Source organism: Pistacia vera, unplaced genomic scaffold (genome assembly GCF_008641045.1).
Source record: "Pistacia vera cultivar Batoury unplaced genomic scaffold, PisVer_v2 Contig459, whole genome shotgun sequence".
In the NCBI taxonomy this organism is placed as follows: domain Eukaryota; kingdom Viridiplantae; phylum Streptophyta; class Magnoliopsida; order Sapindales; family Anacardiaceae; genus Pistacia; species Pistacia vera.
Window position 1 is genome coordinate 410048 of NW_022196289.1, and position 20655 is coordinate 430702.

The 20655-nt window shown below is 36.0% G+C and overlaps 1 protein-coding gene across 2 annotated transcripts; it reads right to left on the reverse strand.

Moving 5' to 3' along the window:
* Window positions 1-1031: 1031 nt before the first annotated feature.
* On the reverse strand, window positions 1032-3791 carry LOC116144837 (inactive leucine-rich repeat receptor-like protein kinase CORYNE). 2 transcript variants are annotated; one of them, XM_031430263.1, is made up of 3 exons: window positions 2377-3791; window positions 1346-1662; window positions 1032-1168 (listed from the first exon to the last, which is right to left on the reverse strand). In XM_031430263.1, the coding sequence occupies exons 1-2, from the start codon at window positions 3270-3272 to the stop codon at window positions 1353-1355; spliced, it is 1206 nt and encodes a 401-aa protein (XP_031286123.1). In that variant the 5' UTR covers window positions 3273-3791; the 3' UTR covers window positions 1032-1168; window positions 1346-1352. The 2 variants fall into 2 exon arrangements, with proteins under 2 accessions (XP_031286123.1, XP_031286122.1); XM_031430262.1 differs by having other exon boundaries at window positions 1032-1662; window positions 2377-3790.
* Between the last annotated feature and the right edge of the window lie 16864 nt (window positions 3792-20655).

Here is a 20655-nt window from a genome sequence, read left to right on the forward strand (position 1 = left end):
TAGGGGTTCATAAAAGCATGATTGGATTGATAGGGGCCAAGTGTAACAAATCCCACATTGAAAGCATATTGGGGAGGTCTGGGCTTATAAATGGGGGGAGTCTCTCCACCTAATAGGTTAGCCTTTAGGTGTGAAACTCCCAGCCCGTGACAAGTGGTATCAGAGCAGAACCAATCCGTCTTTCGATGTCCCGCCAGCACCCACGCAGGGGCGTCCACGTATGATTGTGGGTCCACATAAGAGTGAGGTGGATGGGTAAGCAGAGGGCCCTACCTGTGACGAGGGGTCACAGGATTGGGTGGGGAAGAATGTAACAAATCCCACATTGAAAGCATTTGGGGAGGTTTGGGCTTATAAATGGGGGGAATCTCTCCACTTAATAGGTTAGCCTTTTAGGTGTGAAACTCCGGCCCGTGACACAGGCTATGCCATTCCCATGGGAAGTTATGGTAATTTAAAAAAAAAAAAGGGGGTTGTTAAGTTGAAAAATGTGAAATGACAGCTGTGAAGGCAGTAGTACTTTTGGAGCATGCTGCATGGGTTAGTTTTTTGTTTTTGGTCCCAGAGGCAGAGGGGCATGACTTCTCAGTTAGTCAGTCAGACCACACTACTTTTCATTCTCCCTATGCATTCTATCATATTTTTGTCACATGCTTTACCAAAGACAAACTATTTTAATGCACTACTTTTTCAACTCTCCCTTACTATTTTTATTTTAATCACTAATCAAACGTTCCATATTGGAATTTTTTCCTTTCCTTTCCTTAAAATAAAATAAAAAATATTAAGTATTTCATAATTAAAATACAAAAGCAACTTTAACCAAAGTTTTCAGTACTCATCTTTTAGCTGCAAAGTCAGGATATAGCTAAAAGTAACACGAGATTTGATCAACCTATACCTATGTGCTGGTTTTTCTCCATTTTTTTTGCACTTGAATGCTATATTTATATAATTCAAGCAACTTCCTTTGGCATCCAAATACAATGATATCATATTCAACAACTGTATGCAAATAAAAGACTGTAAGATGAAGCAATCCTGATTTCAATAAAGTTATGTCTAAATAAAGATAGCCAACAAAACCCCACCACTATTACATGTTTGACAACACAATAATGTGGCTCAGCCTTACACACATCTATATGATCAAATGGTCCACTTCTTCCTGTTAGAAATCTACATTACATTAGTCATGTACAGAAACTCAATATCGTATACTTTGATTCGAAAAAAGTTAACTGCATAACGACACGAGGGATTGCAGATTAAAGACCTCATTGTAAAACATAGAAAATACCCAATTTCCGAAATCTGAGGACTTAATTTTTAACAAATTACTTACATTGCGATCAAAAACTATGCAGTTGAGTCAGCATTGAAACAAGCTCATCACTGGAAGGCCTATCTGCAGGTAAATCTGATAGGCAGCCAACAGCGATTCTCACTGCCATCAACATCTCCTCTTCCTCAACTTCCTCACCAAGGATACTTTTATCGAGTGCCTCTCGTGCCTCCCCTGCTTGCTGCAAATGCCGAAGCCACCGCCCTAAACTTCCTCCACTGGCTGCTTCGCCAAAGAATGGATCAGTGGGGTCTCTACCAGTTAATAGAACTGCCAATATCATCCCAAAGCTGAAGACATCGCTCTTATCCGTGTAACTGTCAAAATAGATCATATTTCAAACTTCATTATTGCAGATGTTGCGAAGTACAAAATGTTTGGTTTAAAATAAGTGTTTTCAAAGAAAGTATGGCATTCATAAAAACAGATTTTAGTTGAAGCTCACTGACTAGCACAAATGCTTTACTTAGACCAGCTAATGACAAGAAAACCAAATCAACATGAATCCAATGGAAAGTAATAGAGCTCTATAGCACTCTTCAGTCAACTAAATTGGAATTTTCTTTCCCATTTAGAAGCAGAGACGAAACAGGAAAGAACAAAACTAAAATGATGTTCTAGATCAGTCCTAAGTGCTAAGTATATACCTAAGCATACATATTTCCTTCCATTTTGAGGCAACTAGAAATAATAGAAACAGAACATCATAGCACCAAATTGAACATACAAATCAAGAATGTCGTTTTCAATCAACCACCACAGACTTTGAAGTTCCAGTTAACAGCAGAAACACCAAGAGCATGAGAATAATTACAAATTCAGAATCTAAATCGCTCATCTCGATAACAATAACTGTATCCAAACTCAATAGTTGTGTAGGAAAACCATGAGCCAGAACCACTAATCCTGAGGCAAACTTCAATTATTGTCGAGAGGTCAGATGCAAACCATTAATGGGTTCCTATCAGTTGCTATTATCATGAGTAGTACCGAGAATTCACTACAAAATTTAAAAGAAGCATATTTTATACCTGTGATTCTGGAAACATTCTGGAGCACTATAAGCAGAAATTGCTATATCCAAATCTGGCATTAGTTTCAACAATCCGCAATCTGCCAGCCTTGGCTCAAATTCAGCATCCAACATCACATTTGCAGGCTTCAAATTAAAATGCAAAATCTGAGGATTGCAAGTAAAATGAAGATACTGTAACCCCTTAATAACCCCGACCGCAATTCTAAGCCTAACTTCCCATCCAAGCTGCACCTGATTCTCCCTAACTCTATTCACAGCGTCCTCAAGACTCCCAGTTGGCACATAATCATAAACCAAATAAAACCTATTAGATTCGCGAACATAAGCTCGTAAACTCATCAAATTCCTATGTCTCAAGCTAGCAAGAATTTCCAAATGTTGTTGAATCCGTCTCTTCGCCGCCTTGTTCTGTTTCTCGGGTGAACCACCACTCTCAAAGGGTTCAAGCCTTCTCAAAGCAATTGTGAGCCCATTATCAAGAACTGTTCTGTAGTACTTTCCATTAGGACTTGAGCCTAGCAACTGGTTCTCATTTGCTAGAGCTGCTTGGAGTGTCTTGGGAGCAATTTTTGGTGAAAATATAACAGGCCCTTTGAGAATTGGAGTTTGGTTCATGTAACCAAAAAAGCATCGAACTATACAAGCAAAAAGAATGGCTGCAATCAAACCAGTCAATATTCCTGACACAATGCTAAGGATGATTCTTTTAATCCCATTATCACCGTCTTCTGACTTAGAAGAAGATGGAGGTTCACTAATTCTTTCTTGGCATTGCACACTTGTGTATTGAAACCAAAGAATCATAAACAGCAAAAACACAGTTGAGGTTTTCTCCATGAGACCAAAAAGAAACCAAGAAAAACAAAGTTCATAATAACACAAAACCCACATAAAAAAATTTCATCTGTTGCTGAACTTACTTGAAGACAGAGATGAGGTATTTAGAGCTCAAACCTGAAAGAAAAACAAAGAAAGCTCCAAACTTTTTCCACTTTCAACTTGAAAACAAGAACCCCAGTTGAAAGAACCTTTTAGTTTCTTCATAAACTCTCAAATGACAAGTGTTTACAAGATAAAAAAGGAATTTCTACTAAAAATCTTAATAAGAAAGACAGAAAGAATCATTTGCCACTAACTCTTTATAATCTCCTTCTCAAAAGAATCTGACCCTGTAGTTGATTCTACAGAGTTTTCAAGTTTTTAACATTCATTTAAAACCAAAATACCACATTTTCTTTCAGCATTTGCTAAACTCCAAAACTTGCTGCAGATTCAAAGTCAGAGACTTAAACCTACCTAATACAAGACCAAAGTCCTTTTCTTGCCCAATAATTACTGTGGTTTTTGAGCTATTATTATAGAAGAAACAGAAATACTCTACAGTCTCTACTCTCTACAAGAACAAAATTAGTATTTAAATATGAGTGGTGAGTTGGGGTGTGTGAATGTTTTAACATGTGTTGTACCCTTTTTTGTTCTGTGTTTGTACTACTTCAATTCTTCAAAGTTCAAACTACTTTAGTTTCATTTTTTTTTTTTTTTTTTATATATCCAGAGTTTGAGATTCTTTTCATATATATATAAAATTTACAAGTTTACTCAAGTATTTTACAAATTGCATATACATAAATTCTATAAATTTTTAAATGTCTTTAAGTATTGGTGGCCCTGGGCAAAATAGTTGAAATTTTTCCATGTAGTTTTCAAAAATAATTCTTTATGTGGTGTTGATATATCACTTTACCATGTCAACTTTTTAATCACGTATTATGATACATTGCATTATTTAAGATGATAATTTTTTAAATATATCACTTGCTTTTTATTCATTTAATTATGCAGAAATCAAGATTCTTAAGTGAAAAGTAAAAGTAAAATTAAACAACTATTTTATTGAGTTAGATAATGTAATAAATCATATGGGGGAGAAAATTGGAATTTTGCATAAAACAAAATTTAAAATGTAAAAAAACATATCAGGTCCAGGAAAACACAGGCCAAAACAAGAGTCCCGCCCTTTGGACAGAGGATGGGGCCAGAGCCACGTAGGCAGTAAGGATTGGTTGTGTCGCTATCGCTAGGCCGAAAGGGGTAGCATCGTAGTGTGTGAGAGAGCGAAGAGGTGGAAGATCGTGAGCGTTGGTTGGATTGGGGATGGAAATGTGGAGCGTTGATAAGGAGGCACGGGAATTTGTGCGCTAAGTGGGTATTTAGAGAGTGATTAAAGTGGGTTTAGTAAAGTTGTTTTTTACTTTTTTGATTTGATTTGAAGAAGAATCATTTGCTTTAATATCTCATCATATTATTTAATCTTTTTTATTTTATTTTCCAATTCTCTTAAAATCAGATGACTTCAAACATTATACTTTCATAAAATAAAAATTACTGTTTTATTGACACGTGTGTTACTGGTTTAAAGTTTTTGATTGATGATAAGAGGCTATTAATGTGTGAGTTTTGAGAGAGGTAAAACATCAAACGTCCCTGGATTATGCCTCAAGTACAATTCAGGACACCAGAGGAATAACCCAACAAAAGTAATTGTTTTAAGCACTATTTTGTCAGTAAATAATCATTTATGTCCTTGATTGTGATGGACCAAAACTATAGGGACTAAAGATTTCGCTCGTTGTGAGAAGACATCAGGTGGGGCAGGAGTGGGGTATTGATGTTAGTGGGTAAGCAGAGAGCAGTTACATCATTCAGTACATGTGTTGTGTCGTGTGCAGTGGGTGGTTTCCTCCTCCAAACTTTTACTTTGAAATTTTAATGGGCCATAGCCCCTTTCAATCAATACATAAATAGAAATAGAGTGGTTTTATTGACCAGTTAAATAGATTAAATTGTTTTTTTTTTTTAAATGTTCTTATAAAAGTTTAAAATTTTTTATTTTTACCCGTAAATATTTTTTATATTTTAAAAAATTAAATATTGATTCCTTCCCTTATCTATATACCCTAATATCAATATTTCAAAACCAAAATCTTAAACATTCAAATAAAAGTTCAAAAAGATCAAAGCTAAAAAAAAAAAAAAAAAAAAAAAAAAAAATCATTACATGATTCCTCAAGAACATTATCACAATATACAAAAATTAAAGAATTTGGTAATATTATATATGCAAAAGATAAAACAGATGAACAATAAAAAAAATTATAACATTGTTATTTTAATAGAAGTATAATCCACAATATATCACAAAATAAAATAAAAATTTGTTAGCATGAAGTATCTTTTCCCAATTAGTTTTTCATCAAAGATATAATTTGAATTTAAAAAAAAAAAAAAAAGAGAAGCAATTAAAAACTTACAATTTTGTATTCTTTGTAATTGAAAATATGCTATTGCAAATCTTCTTCCTCAATAAACTATCTTTAAATTCCAAGTATGATTTGAATAGCATATAAAAATTAGGGTTTATGAGATAAATATGTGGTGTCAAAACTATTTGTGAGGAATAGAAAATTAAAATTAATTTTAATAATTTAATATAGAGATAAATTTATCATTATAAAATTACAGATATTGTTTTTATATATGACAAATTATTAACATTGTTACGTTAATGCTAATAACATCAATAGTGTTTTTTCTTCATTTTTGAGACAAAACACTATCAGTATTCAGTAATGCATTGGGGCTAGATTGTGGAAAGCCGATTCTTTCCATAGCAATGGTATTCTCTAATGTGCTTGTACCGGATTCTAATAACACTAACAACCAATCATTTTGTCTTCTATCTATTTCAATTATAATTGAGTGGGTTTAATATTAACTGACCGTTGGTTAGGGAAATGACAAAATGACACTTTCCCACCCACCGCTATGTTCCGTTAGAAAATTCCGTTATGTGACATGTATAAACAGTACAAAGACGAAAATATCCTTTTATCTTCTTCTTCTCCTTCTCTCTTTCTCCTTGGCCAAAATTGCACCTTGTCGACCTTCTCACCACAATCTTCTCCCACAAATCAACACACAATCTCCACCCTTATCCAAATCAACACACAAAATCTCCACCCTTATCTAAATCAACACACATCATCCAAATAAAAAAAAAAAAAAAAAAATTAAAAAACTGAAAATCTGCTTACCGATGCCAACAACCCATCTGCAATGCATGAAAATAATAGGTAGAGACTCCTTTATGCCTGGCCATACAGAAGATTTCAAATAAGTTCTTATGAACTAAAAACTATTGACTTTAAATCTGGATTGAAACAAATGCCCTAACAAGTGTTCGACTTCATAGATTCCCAGGAGAACTTAAGAATTGCCGCATGATTGAGATTTTTTGGATCCCGATAACCAAGACTGCTTGCCACTTTTGGCTTACAAACTGTGGACCAAGCAAGAACACATTTGCCTTTATCCACATCTCCTGACCACAAAAAAGTTTTATTCGCTTACTGATAAACTTAAGCAAACTTAATGGCCATTTATATGCCTTAAAACTATGAAGGAACATGGACTGGATAACATATTGGATTAGTTTAGCTCTTCTTGCCAGAGAAAGCATCTTCCCTTTCCAAGTCGATAATTTATAGACAAGATTTTATCTGCAACGGGTTGAAGAAAAACTCTCTTTTTCTTATCCATGAAGATACGAACTCCAAGGTAAGTGAATGGAAGAGATCCCTTTGAAATTTCTAAAACAGAAGCAACCGCGTCTTGTCTGTGATGGGATTTTTTGCCCAGAAAAAGAAAATAAGAACTTTTGCAGCAATTAACCACTTCTTGGTTCTTTACATTCAAACTCAGAGACAATATTAAAAATACGCTCCAAAATAATCTGCTTCATCACGTGGCTCTTTTCTTCAAATGGTAAACAACTTTTTTCTTTTTTAAATCTCAAAACTCTCTGACTTATTGCTCTTTAGTTCTATCAGTTTTTTATCTCAAAAAGATACAGGTTTGAATTTGGCTAGATGCAATTTGGCTGGAATCACAGGCTGTGCGATTCCGATTTAATCGCACTAGGCCGGTTGCCATTCTGGCCATTTGGTGGGGGTGGGGGATTTTGGGGTGGTGAGGTGGGGAATAAAGTGTTTGAACCAGGGTTTTCTGACTTTATTTACAGGAGAAAAAATGACAAAATTATCCTTTAATTGTTTCTTGAATTTACCATTTTGTCCTTTTTCAGTTAAAGTTAGCAGAAGGTGGGTGGTAAAGTGTCATTTTGAAACTTGATGCGTGGGAAATTGTAATTTCCCTAAACCTTGGGTTCTCCCTTTTCTTAACTGTTATACCTTTCTAGCAAAGTTTTCAAAACCGTGTACTCAAAATTAATAATATACCTTCAATAGTAGACAACTTCAAAATCTTAACCAAGAGCTCCCTGATATATTGGAGTTAGTGGTAATTTAAATTCGATTAATGGACAAGTTCCTTATTTGTACGAAGTGATAAATATTACATTAATGCTAGATATCCCAAAAGTTATCCTGAAATTCTTATCGTAAGTGGTATTTAATTCTACGTGGTGTTGAGGTGTAAATGAGGTGGTGATTCATAATATGATCTAGTAATAGATGACACATCACTTGGGATGTGAAAATTGGGATAATTTTTGGAACAATAATGCTACGGACACCGACGCTTTACACCGAAATGTTAAACTAAATGATGTATCACCTGAGTTAGACGAGTCACGTAGCACGTTAAGAAATATTTCGTGAATGAACGGCCGTTCATTTGAAATGGACGGGCGTCCTTACTTATTGGACGGGAGTCCACCTATAAGGATGCCCGTTCATAATTTAAATTAAAAAAAAAAATTGATAACAAAAATCATGAACACTCATCCATATATTATGGACCGGCGTCTACTTAATGGACGGGTGTCCCTATTAGATGGACGTTCGTCTATTGTTTAAATTAAAAATAAAAAAATAAAAACAAAAGCAATGGACGGGCGTCCCTCTTAGATGGACGCCCATCCATTAAATAGGAACTCTGCTCTACAACATAATCTCTTCTTTCCCGCAATGTTCCTCCTGTTTTCTTCTTCTAAACTCCTATTTCTATTTACTTTCAAACACAAACACAAAGTTAATGGAAGCTCATCACTTGAAGTGCATACATCAATGCAGTCAAAGGGTCCACCATCTGCAATAAAAAATAAGGTAAAGAAACAGGTGCCATGCATACATCAATGCAGTCAAGGGGTCCACCATCTGAAATAAAAAATAAAGTAAAAAACATGTGCCATGAATGTTCACAGACTTTGGCTGAAAGAATGAGATTACTTTTGTTTTTAATTTTTTTTAATTGAAACAATGGATGAGCGTCCATCTAATAGGGACGCTTGTTCATTAAGTGGGGACACCCATCCACAATATATGGATAGGCGTCTATGATTTTTGTTATCAATTTTTTTTTTAATTTAAATTATAGACGGGTGTCCTTATAGGTGGACTCTCGTCCATTTCAAATGAACGACCGTCCAATAAAAATGGACAGTCGTCTATATTTGATGGACAACCATTTATTCGCGAAATATTACTAACGTGCTACGTGGCACGTCTGACTTAGGTGACACGTCATTCGGTTTAACATTTTGATGCAAAACGTCAGTGTCCGTAGCATTATTCTTTTCGAAATATGCAGCATTACTCTAAATATTAATTTAAAATTACAAGTAGATCCCTAGCCTAGCCTTATATATAATTTAAGAGTAAACAACTTTTTCTCACCCAAAAAGTTTCAAAATACCACTTCCCAGTTCCCACCTAAAGCTTATATTTCGTTAATACACAAAATACAATTTACTTTCTCAGTTTGCGTTTGGTGAGTTGCTAGGAGTCAAGATAAAAAGGGTTTTGTAGAGTGGAGGCTGGTGGATTGAATGGTGATGACTGATTGAAATTTTGCTATTGGACTCAGTTGAAAATCAACTAAGAACAGGAAAGCTTAGCTTTGCGGTGGCCATCAATCGATGAGAAATCAGATGTCGGAGCGAAAGAGGTTTCGTAGAGAGGAGACTGAAGGTTCAAAAGGTAATGATGAAGAGAATTTTTACTATCAAAATCGGCTTTGAATAATAACGGAATATTAACTATAGGTGGGAACCTTGAGTGGGAAAAAGTCGTATACCCTATAATTTAAGCATGGATATATAAACCATCTAAGATAATGCTGACAAGAAGGAATGGGTTAGAATACTCAAGTTTTTTTAGTTTTTTTTTTAATAATTATTATTATACGTACGGTTTCTAAATTTCTATTTACATTCTTTTAATGCACAATTTGACATTAAAGAATTTATGAATTAGGAAAGTCTTGTGGAAAAATACTTTGCTTGGTTTGAGATCGAAGATGATATATATAGGGCGTTTCTGCTTGGTAGGATCAACTCCAATTGTCTCAAACACGTTAGGGAAAGAAGAAAGTATAGACATGATATGGTATGAAGAAACCTATAAGGGAATGATTTCTTCACATGATTATGATCGGGTTCTATTGCATTAATATCATACTTGCAAACAATGAGCTACAATTGTTTCGCATAGGCCAATACGAGTTAGAATACCATTAGGTAGCAAGATTTATTTAGGGTTTATGTACTAACATCTAAGATTAAGTTGTTTTGTGGCAAATTCATAAAAAATATATAATGTTATTCAATTAGCCACAAGAATTGGAACGTAGTTAAATAGGAAAAGATCTAGAAATCCAGTAACTTCACGATCATTCAAAAAGATCCCACCTCCAAAATTTAAAGTAAGGGTAAAACTCCCATAAAAACATTTGAAGGTCTACAACACAACATGAGTCAACATAATACACGACAGGCAAGGGGAACTTTTGATAGCAAACCTAGTAATCGATATTTTACCATTTGTATGAAACCCTAATTATCATTATAATGAATGTCAAAGTCACCCAATTAATTATTCAACACATTAAGAGAAGGATAATGAAAAGAAGCTAGAACATGAAGATGGTAAATGTAACATCCCCTACCCACCTTGCTAAGTGGGGTTTAGAGAGTTACAATTATTGCATATTATCTTGTCCAACTCCTTTGATGGAGCTTAAATTTATGTCTTACCTACCTCAAATAGTAGGGCTCAGAGCACATCCCTTCCAACTCGAACTTGAATATCATCTTCTAAAACGAATCAAGAGTTTAAGTTGAAGAAAGGTTCCTAGGTGAGTTAGTGTTCCTAACATTAGAATGACATTTCCTTAGGCACATAGGAGAGTAAGTTTAAACTTTTGCGATCATTGTGATAAATAAATTTCACAAACGTGCTTTATTATTTTATATTGTCATTATATTTCACATAACGTACACCTATATTTTTACGAAGTAAAAAAAATGGATTGTTTATTTTATATTGTAAGTGAAACTCCCCGATAGCATGTTTTTATGCTTTTTGTATTGAGAATTTATTGTGTTGCACTCCAAGGATTATTTAGTCTTTATGTTCATAAATGTTTTTAAATAAAATAAAATAATTTAAATTATTGTATTATTCATCTAAATTATGATTTTATTGCTTTGCCTCATTGTCAATGGCTATTGTATCATTACATTACTGTCATTTTTATGCTTTATTTGTTGGGATTTATGTCCTACAAGCAAATTCGTTTTCCATAAATATGATGAATAAGACATTATTCACCTATGCATTGATAAAGTCATATCTTAAGGTTCTAAGACTTTTAACAATGATTAGAACTATGGCAGATTATGAGGAGATGAGGTAGATGCAAAAAACAATGGCATATTATGAGAGACAAAGGGTGCGAAGTGATAGATGCAAAAACAATGGCAGATTATGAGGAGATTGGATCAATGTCATTTGACTTAATTGTTTTTTTATTTTTTTCTTATAAAGTATCCATTAGTAGTCTAATAGATGTTACTTTGTTCTTTCTTAGATGTTCGAAGCATGTAAAGCGATGCAAACGACATTGCCCGAAGAAAACAATGCAACAGTGGTGTTGCTTCCATTTCCAGGTCATCGTATCCAATAAAACAACACAAATCCTCTCTTCTTTTTGCTACGCATTGGAACAACTAGAAACAATGCAAAATCTCTAGCATTCTACAATAAAGATGAAGCCCAAATATTATGCATTACTGGCATTGTTAGCCAACTATACATACGCCAATCTTCGTCAGAATAGTGCCTATAATTTAGTCGTTGTCTTTAGTATATACACAAGAATTGGGTGAGCCAATGTATCGACGTATAATTACATCATATTCCATTTTTAAGCATTTTAACGTGTGGGACATCAAAGTACTTGTCTAACGAATCGACTAATACAACTTTACGATGCAGTTTGTTGTGTCAGTTTAGAAAGGATGCGGCGCGTTTTGGTGAAAATACGACAAAATTTCTACGTTGGTGTCAATTTGAAGAAATACAACTTTATGATAGATAGCTTGATCTTCTTAGGATTTATGGTTAAATTAAGTGCATCAAATTGGCAAAGCAAAGGTGAAAGTGATTAGAGAATGGTCAACTATTAAATTTATCAGAGATATCATGAGCTTTCAAAGACTTGCCACATGTTATCGGCGTTTTGTTAAGAACTTCAGTAGTATGTCACACCCTCACTGATTGTCTCAAACAAACGCACCACCCCTTGCACTTCTTGATTTTCAAAAGTCATTTAGTTATTAGAAATCTATGCTCTTAGCTTTATGATTTTAACAAAAGTTTAAGACAATTAAAAATAAAATTTAACTTCACATAAACAAATATTTAGGTTTAATGTAAGAACTTGGAATTGGAGTGGCAAGAAGAGGCAGAAGACTACCGGAGTATGCCAAGGGAAAATATGGAGAGGCAAGAGAAGCAACTCAGTTGCTGAGATTGTCAAGAGAACAAGATAAAAGGAAGAAGAATTTTGTATTTCTGAATGTGTATTCCATGTACAATGTATCAGAATATATACAAGTGTAAATATAACATGTAAGGAAAGCAAACAAAGAGAAATAAATACAAATCACAGTATAAAAGGTAACATCATAAATCTAGCTAATTAGTCCATAATCAGACCATATTAAATCCACCAAATCCTCTAAATATGGCATGCATTCATATTCCAGATGTCAACACTCCCACTCAAGCTCATGGTTTATAAATGTCATAAACTCCGAGTTTGCCCAATAAATATGAATATTGTCTCTGACATAATGGTTTTGTGAATATTTCTGTTGGCTGGTCTGTGGTATGAATGTGTTCTGTTTTAATCATACCTTCTTGTATTTTATCTCTGACAAAATGGAAATCAATCTCTATATGTTTTGTTCTTTCATGGAAGACAAGATTGGCTGCGATGTCGTTTGCGGCCTTGTTGTTACAATACAATTTGATTGGAGTTTTCACTTGTAGATTTAGATCCTTTAACAACCCAAGGACCCATATGATCTCACATGTAGTTTTGGCCATGACTGGATATTCTACTTCTGCCGATGAGAGTGATATAGTGGTTTACTTCTTTGTTTTCCATGGGAAAAGCGATTCTCCAAGTTTAATGTAGAAACCAGTGAGGGATCTTCTCGTCATCGGACATGAACCCCAATTTGAGTCATAGTACGCAGTGATATTTAGATCTCTTTTCCTTGGTAAGGGAAGTCCCAACCCTGGACAACCTTTCAAATACTTTAGTACCTTGACTGTTGCATCCATGTGGGATTGCTTTGGGGCATGCATGAACTGGATGAGGATTTGAATTGCATAGCTGATGTCTGGTCGAGTCATTGTAAGATATATGAGTCTTCCGACAAGTCGTTGCTAGTTGGAACTGTCTTCTAGCAAAGGATCTATATAAGAGGTTTGACTTTTCTCATCATATTCTTGTGTGGTGAGTTTAACATTCTGTTCTACAGGAATGACGCTTGGTTTGCATGCTGCTAACCCTGAATCTGAAATAAGTTCAAGTACATACTTTTGTTGGCTGAGTGATATTCCTTCTGAGGAATGAGCAATCTCAATATCTAGAAAGAACATTGGTGCCCCCAGTTCTTTAATGTGGAATGTACTGTGAAGATACTCTTTTAGTTCTGTGATTGCTTTCTGGATGATCCAATGGTTCAGGCGGAGATGGAGGAGGTTGATACGTGTTTCCTACAACATGCAATATGTAGCAAGTATACTAGTAGCACAAGTAATAGAGTGATGAGTGAGTATCGTTTCCACGAGGGTTGTTGCTAAGCACTAAGTTTTCTACCGTTTTCAAGTTGAAGTAATTGAATTCTTTTGGATTTAAGGGAGCAATTTAAACTATAACTAAAACAAAATTTTACTAAAATAAAATTAAACTATGAAAGCAAGATTTAAAACGGGATAAAATCAATTCAAACAAACGGGTAGGGTTTTGACTTCATTCGGACTCTATGGGTTAAACCTAAAGAATTAAACTAAAATCATAGTCACATGCATTGATTGTAAATCGAACTCTCTAAGGTGTCCAACATACCTTCTCAGGCTATGTTTTCCTACTCTTCCTATGAAATTCCGAACCCAAAAAATTGAAAGTTAATAAATCTAAGCTCATTAAGCACAAGAATCCTAGATTGATTTCATTGGTTCTAATCTATCTCTAGCATCCAATAATACAATGGTGATTACCCAAGAAGCTTAACATGAATTATCTCTCAATCTCATCATGTTCATCAAATAAAAACAATAAATACAGAATAATCACACAATAAAAACAAAATCATATGAAATTAATAATCATCAACTCTCTAACCCATTAGAATCCGAACTACATCAAAAACCTAACCCCAAAATAGGTTAGTTCATGGCTAAATCAATAAAACAATTAAAAGAAACGGAAAACTCCAAGTTCACATCATGGAAACAAGAGAAAGGAAAAGAATCTCCCCAATGATGAATCCACTGGTTTCACCTCGAATCTTCACACTTTGTTTAATCCAAAATCACTCAAAAACTTGAATCTAAGAAAATGTAAAACTGTTGTCTATCTCTCCACGAATGCCCAAACAAAAAGACTAAGTATCTCTTTATACCTCGCCTAAAATCTTACAACTTAGCCTAAAAACGAAACTGTACGTTTTATAAAAAGTGGAGTACGCAAACTTCGCCACGGCGAAGAAGGAGCTGAATCTGGTGCATCATTGGCCCATTTCGCCGCGGCGAAGCTTCCTGAAGAATTCTAAAATTCCAAGATTGCCCTCCGCTTGCTTTTGAGTCCAAAAACTCCAAATCTGCCTTTATTCTCTCAAAATTTCCATTTTAACCTGAAACACGAAATATAGGAATTAAGTGCAATTTAGGTAAAAATAGACTAAGAAGATCTAAAATCTGGCCTAAAAGCTTAAATAAACTAGATAATCCTCGGATTATCAAACACCCCCAACTCAGACATGCTCGTCCCAAGCATCAGGTACCAAACAGATAAAGAAAAACACAACGTTCAAAACACAAAACAGCAAATGACAAAAATTAAATAAGAGAAACAAAAGACTCAACTCACAAAACAAATGCCTAGAATTATTACAATCTCAAAAGTGTTGCACAATTATTAATAGAGAAATATTTAACACTCCAAGAAGTATAAGTTGCATCGACTTTCTTTCTCAATTGGTCCCCGAGTAGGTAATCCCCATTTCAATCCACCTTCGACTTCCTGGATTATTTTATGCAGGAATGCAAAGTTATCAAATGGTGGCAGACTCCATAAGCCTAAATATCGAACTACTCTTCACTAAGAGGACTAGACAAAGCTAAGAATCAAAAGGTCTTTATAAGCTTGTAACGCTAGGCTCGGGAAGTGGGTTCCAAGAAAAAGGATAGGAAATACAAAGTAAGAGAACTCGGTTTTCCTCATGCAAACACTCAAATCAAATCAAACTCCACTTCTTCTAACCACCAATCAACGTGTCCACTAATTACACCTCTCAAACTTGTATCTTTCTTATTTCTGATACCATAAATGCGCGGGGGAAGTGCGTCTAAGGTGTACGTGGTGTTGTTAAACCAGAGTCGCCAAGTACTGCTAGGCAGTTTTTAAGGCGGTTACTGGTTGCCAGCCGAGATACCCTAAACTTGGCAAAAGATTTTTTTTTTTTTTTTTTTTTTTTACAAATAATTGAATTGAGGTGAACTACCTCTTTTGTTTTATTTCCTTTCACGACCCCCAAACTATTCTTTAGTTAATTCGTACAACTATTCCATTCTTTGTGTTTGCATTAGGATCAAATTCTCCTAAGGGTACGACAGAGTGTTTAGGGTACAAGGACGGACAATTTTGGTTAGCCAAGAAAATAAAGCAATAATGATTCATACGGCTCAAACGGGGGACTAGGGACAATTTCATTCCTGGGTTGGTAGAAAGGCTCAAACGTTCCAAAAAGAATGCCTAAATCATCTCCTACCATGTCTATCTAGAATTTTGCCTCAAGCACTTCTCTACTAGGTTCTAGAGTCCACCAACATTATAAAACTTTACCTAAGTACATAAAGAATCTAAACATGCCAAAAAAAAAAAAAAAAAAAAAAAAATGAAAATGGTGGTTGAACCACTCAACAAACCTCAATCAAAATTTCAGTCAATAAACCTAAACTTGAAGCAATGCTTAACATTTCTCAACAATAAAAACGCAACAATCCAATTCGCATCATTGATTATACAATTCATCATCGGCAAAAACAATCAAACCAAAGTAAAATAAACAAAATAAAAAATTTCTAATTTTCCTACCCCCAAACAAAAGATGACATTGTCCCCAATGTCCCATTATGCATAAATTAGGAATAGAAAAATGAAAATAACAAAGGTACGAGATAGTTCCCTGATTAATCCGTGAAGTGTCGCTCCACAGTGCACACCCCATCTGTGACCTTTTCATCACCCAACATCTGTCAAAACAATAGAAACTGTGGTGTCCACTATGTTAGAAAAATCCACTGACTAATATGAAAGTATTACAACCCAATCTCGTCCTTGCACAAACTACAAATGAAAAGAAAAATGAAACAACGAAAACAACTACAACAATCCAAAACAAAAATAAAAACTGAGTTTAATGTTTGAAAAGAACAACAAAATCAACTGCAAACAAATAAAAATAAAGAAAAACAAAACAGGTGTTCCGGTGCTCATTCTTCGCCTCCCTCATCGTCCTCTTTTTGCTCTTCCGACTCGGAGCTTATCCACTCATCTGAATCCCTGTTAGCCTATTGGAATCCTGAAGTGTCAACATTGAGCTTGTTGAAGCTACTCTTCTGCATATCATACATCATCTAGGTCTGCTCAGCCAACCATTCCTGACGTTTTTCCATACGTTTCATCATACCCATCATCTGCTGTATCATCTCCTTCTGTGTAGCTGTGGAGCTGGAGGATGTGACAGGGCCTTGTGTGGTTCTCTGCCGTTTTGTTCCTGCCCTTGGTTGCTCGGCTTTTGGACGTTCAAGATGCTTCTGAAAATAATCTGAATCGAGGATAGGGGCAACATGAATACGTTGCTCATCACCTTCCACCTTAGCTCCAGCTCTAATGCACAAGGCTGTAATGAGATGTGGGAAAGAATAACTTGATCGCCCTGGTTTGGCAGCATGATGAATGTTGTTTAAGATAATTCGTCCCACATTTATACTCTTTCCTGTGGCAATAGAATAAAGCAATAATGCTTTCTCGTAAGTTACCGTGCTATAGTGTGTTTCTGGCATCAATCTCGCACTAACAAAATATTGCCACAGTCGAGCCATCGGTGTCAAAGAAGTTCCCTTAATGGTCTTCTTTTGTTTCTTCGACACTGACCAAGTTGCATCCGGTTTTGCTATGACCGAAAGAATGATACTATCTTGAAACTGTGTCCCCCTAAACCTTCCGTACTCATCCTGATCAAACCCAGGCAGGTTATAAAACTCATTGATCACATCTTCTGTAAACGATACATCAATCCCTCTGACAAATGCAGTACCCTCTTCACAATCCGGGAGATTGGCATAAAACTCCCTTACTAGCGGCTCTACAGCCGGTTGTGTAGGAGCACTCATAAACAGTTCCCATTGTCTCCCTCGACTCCAGTCCAACGCCTGACTCGCGGTCAATCCGCGCTTAGGAATAAAGCTCTTATCTCTTCTTTGGATAGCCCCTTGATATCGTTTCTGGGCCTCTTCATTCACAAAGCGGTTGTCCACTTTCTTTCCTTTTCCCTTGCCCTTGTATGGAACCTTAACTTTGGGTGCCATTTCTATAATTCAACTACACAGCGCAACCCAAAAATTCAAGCCTAGGTTCCCCTCAACAAACAATTCAAACCTGAAAAAGGAAAATTGAAAACACTTCCAAAAATTTGCAATCAGACCCTCAAACTATGATTTCTCCAAATTCAACAAAACTCTCCAAAACTCAAAACCCACACTCCTCAATATCACAACATGCACAATCAACCCTTCCTCAACAAAATCGAACTCACAATCACCCAAAAATTCGCAACTGAACCAATAATCAATTTTTCAGATCTACAACTTAAAACTTGAAATTGTGCGAAAATGAGTTTAGGGAACTTGAGATCTTACCAATACGAAGGATTATTCGCCACCAATTTACCCAGAATTAGCCCAGATTGGAAAGCCCCAAATTTCTTGAACCTGAAATTTTCGTGAAATTTTTGAAAAATTTGTTGTTGAAATGAGTTGTTTTGGTGTTTAGGAAGGTTAAGGAGTGAAAACTTTGGTTGGGACAACACTTGGAAGGCAAAGGATTGAAATTGGAAAAATTTTCTCTCAAAAGGATATGAAAAGTCGTGTGAAAAATGAAAAATCAAAGTGAGTATTTATGGAAAACAGTCTTCGCTGCGGCGAAGAAGAAGCTTCATCGCGGCGAAGTTCTTCGTTCATAGAACCCTAATTTGAAACCCAGGTTTTGCCGCGGCGAAGCAAAATACTTTGCCGGGGCGAAAAATTACAGTAGTTGCAACATATTTTCAGGTTGCTTTGCCGCGGCGAAGTCTAGGACTTTTCAAAACTTATTTTTTACACAATGTGCTTTGCCGTGGCGAAGAATACTTCTTCGCCCCGGCGAAGTCTGGAGCATTTTCTTTCCTTACATTAGCTGAAAACTTCACTTGAAACACCCAAAAACACACAAATTAAAAAAAAATCAAACACATTCAAACACACTGAAATACAAAAAATAGAAGAACAAAAATTATAACACTTGGGTTGCCTCCCAAGAAGTGCTTGTTTATAGTCGGTAAGCTCGATTCTCTCAATTTTTCACATCAGTCCGGATTATCCAAGTACATCACATCCCAGAATTTTCCCTTGTGCTCAAGCTTCTTTTGCTGATGATCTTTTTCACATAGAGTCCTTGTTGAGAGTTTCACTACCTATTTCCATCCCTTGGTCATTACTTTGGTGGTTCGACTCTTCTCACCGACTGCTTTCCGTTTTCTTGACTTTCCCTCACCCTTTTTGAGCTGAGAGATCCGTTCCTTGGTAAAACACAATCTCGACTATGGCTTATCTCGGAATTTTGTGCAACCCTTCCTTTAGGGTCCTCACTCTCGAACTGATTCGGTTTGACAATGCAGCTCTTAATTTCCACCTTAGGATTGTTCAGTTGGGAGGTTTCAATCTTTGCCTGGTCCACCACATCAATTTTTAAACATGACTCTTGTTTATGTGGAGCTCTCATTGATTCAAGGACATTAAATGTTATTTCTTCATCTTGCATCCTCATGATCAACTTCCCTCCTTGAACGTTGATTAAAGCTCTTCCGATCGTCAGAAATGGTCATCCCAGGATAAGAGGAATCTCTTTGTCTTCATCCATATCCAACACAAAGAAATCCGCAGGAAAAATAAACTTGTCCATCTTAATCAACACATCCTCCACAATGCCCCTCGGATGCTTTATTGATCGATCCGCAAGTTGCAAGCATATGGTTGTCGGCTTTACTTCACCAATTCCTAGTTTCCTGAAAACAGAAAAAGGCATAAGGTTAATGCTAGCACCTAGGTCACATAAAACTCGATCAAAGGTGACATCTCCTATAGTGCAAGGAATAGTAAAACTCCTCGGATCTTTGAGCTTTGGGGGTAACTTCTTCTGGAGAATGGCGCTGCACTCCTCTGTAAGCATCACCATTTCCTCATCTTTTAGCTTCCTTTTGTTTGATAGGATTTCCTTAAGGAACTTCGCGTAGCTCGGCATTTGCTGCAATGTATCTGCAAAAGGAATGTTAATATGCAGTTTCTTAAAAACATCAAGAAATTTAATAAACTACTTATCCTGATTTTCTTTTCTGAGTCTTTGAGGAAAAGGTATGGGTGGTGTGTGATGCGCCAACTCTGGTGGTATCTCGGGGAATGACAATTTCTCTTTCCTTTTCTTTTTTCCCTCTTCTTGCTTCTGTTCATCTTTCCTTGGGCTGGGTGGTTTCTCTTTAGCGATGATTTCTTCATCAACTTCCTCATCAGATTCTTCATTTTTCTTTGATGAATTTTCCTCTTTCCTTGAATTTTCCACCTCTTCTAAAATTGTCCCACTTCTCAACGAAATTGCATTTACTTGCTCACGTGGGTTAGTCACCGTGTTGCTTGGTAGAGATCCCTGCGATCTCTCATTTAACTTCTCGGCCAATTGGCCCATCTGTACCTCAAGATTCCGAATGGACGCCCTTTGATTTCTGAAATTCGTCCTCGTCTCATTCATAAAACCCGTGGTCTCCTGCATGAATTTCCCAAACATGTCCTCCAACTTTGTCACTCTTGGGTCTCCCGGTTGATTATTCACCTCTGGTTGGTTATTTGGCAATGTCCTTTGGTTCCATTGATTATTTTGCTGGTTCTGATTGCCCCAAGCCAGATTTGGATGATTTCTCCACCCTGGATTGTATGTGTTGGAGTATGGGTTGTTTGGTTGCCTCTGATTTCCTGCCAAGTAATTCACTTGGTCCGATGATGAAGATGACGAAGCAAATGTGTTCCCCACTTGACACTCGCTGCTCACATGGTTTCCTGCAGAAAAATCACAAGTTAGTTGAGGTGCTTGAATAGAGTTTACCTGCATACTTCCCAACTATTTCTGAAGTGCCGTGAGTTGGGCTGAGATGGCTGTGAAGGCATCAACTTCATGACGACCCGTAGATTTTCTTGATATTGTTCTCTCATTTGGTCTTTGATAGTTGTTGCTTGCCAAAACCTCAAGCAACTCATAAGCCCTCTCTATTGTCTTATTCTGCAAAGCTCCACCCGATGCTGCATCCACCATGGTTTGCACGTTACCCATCAGTCCATTGTAGATAGTTTGGACTTGAAGCCAAACTAGC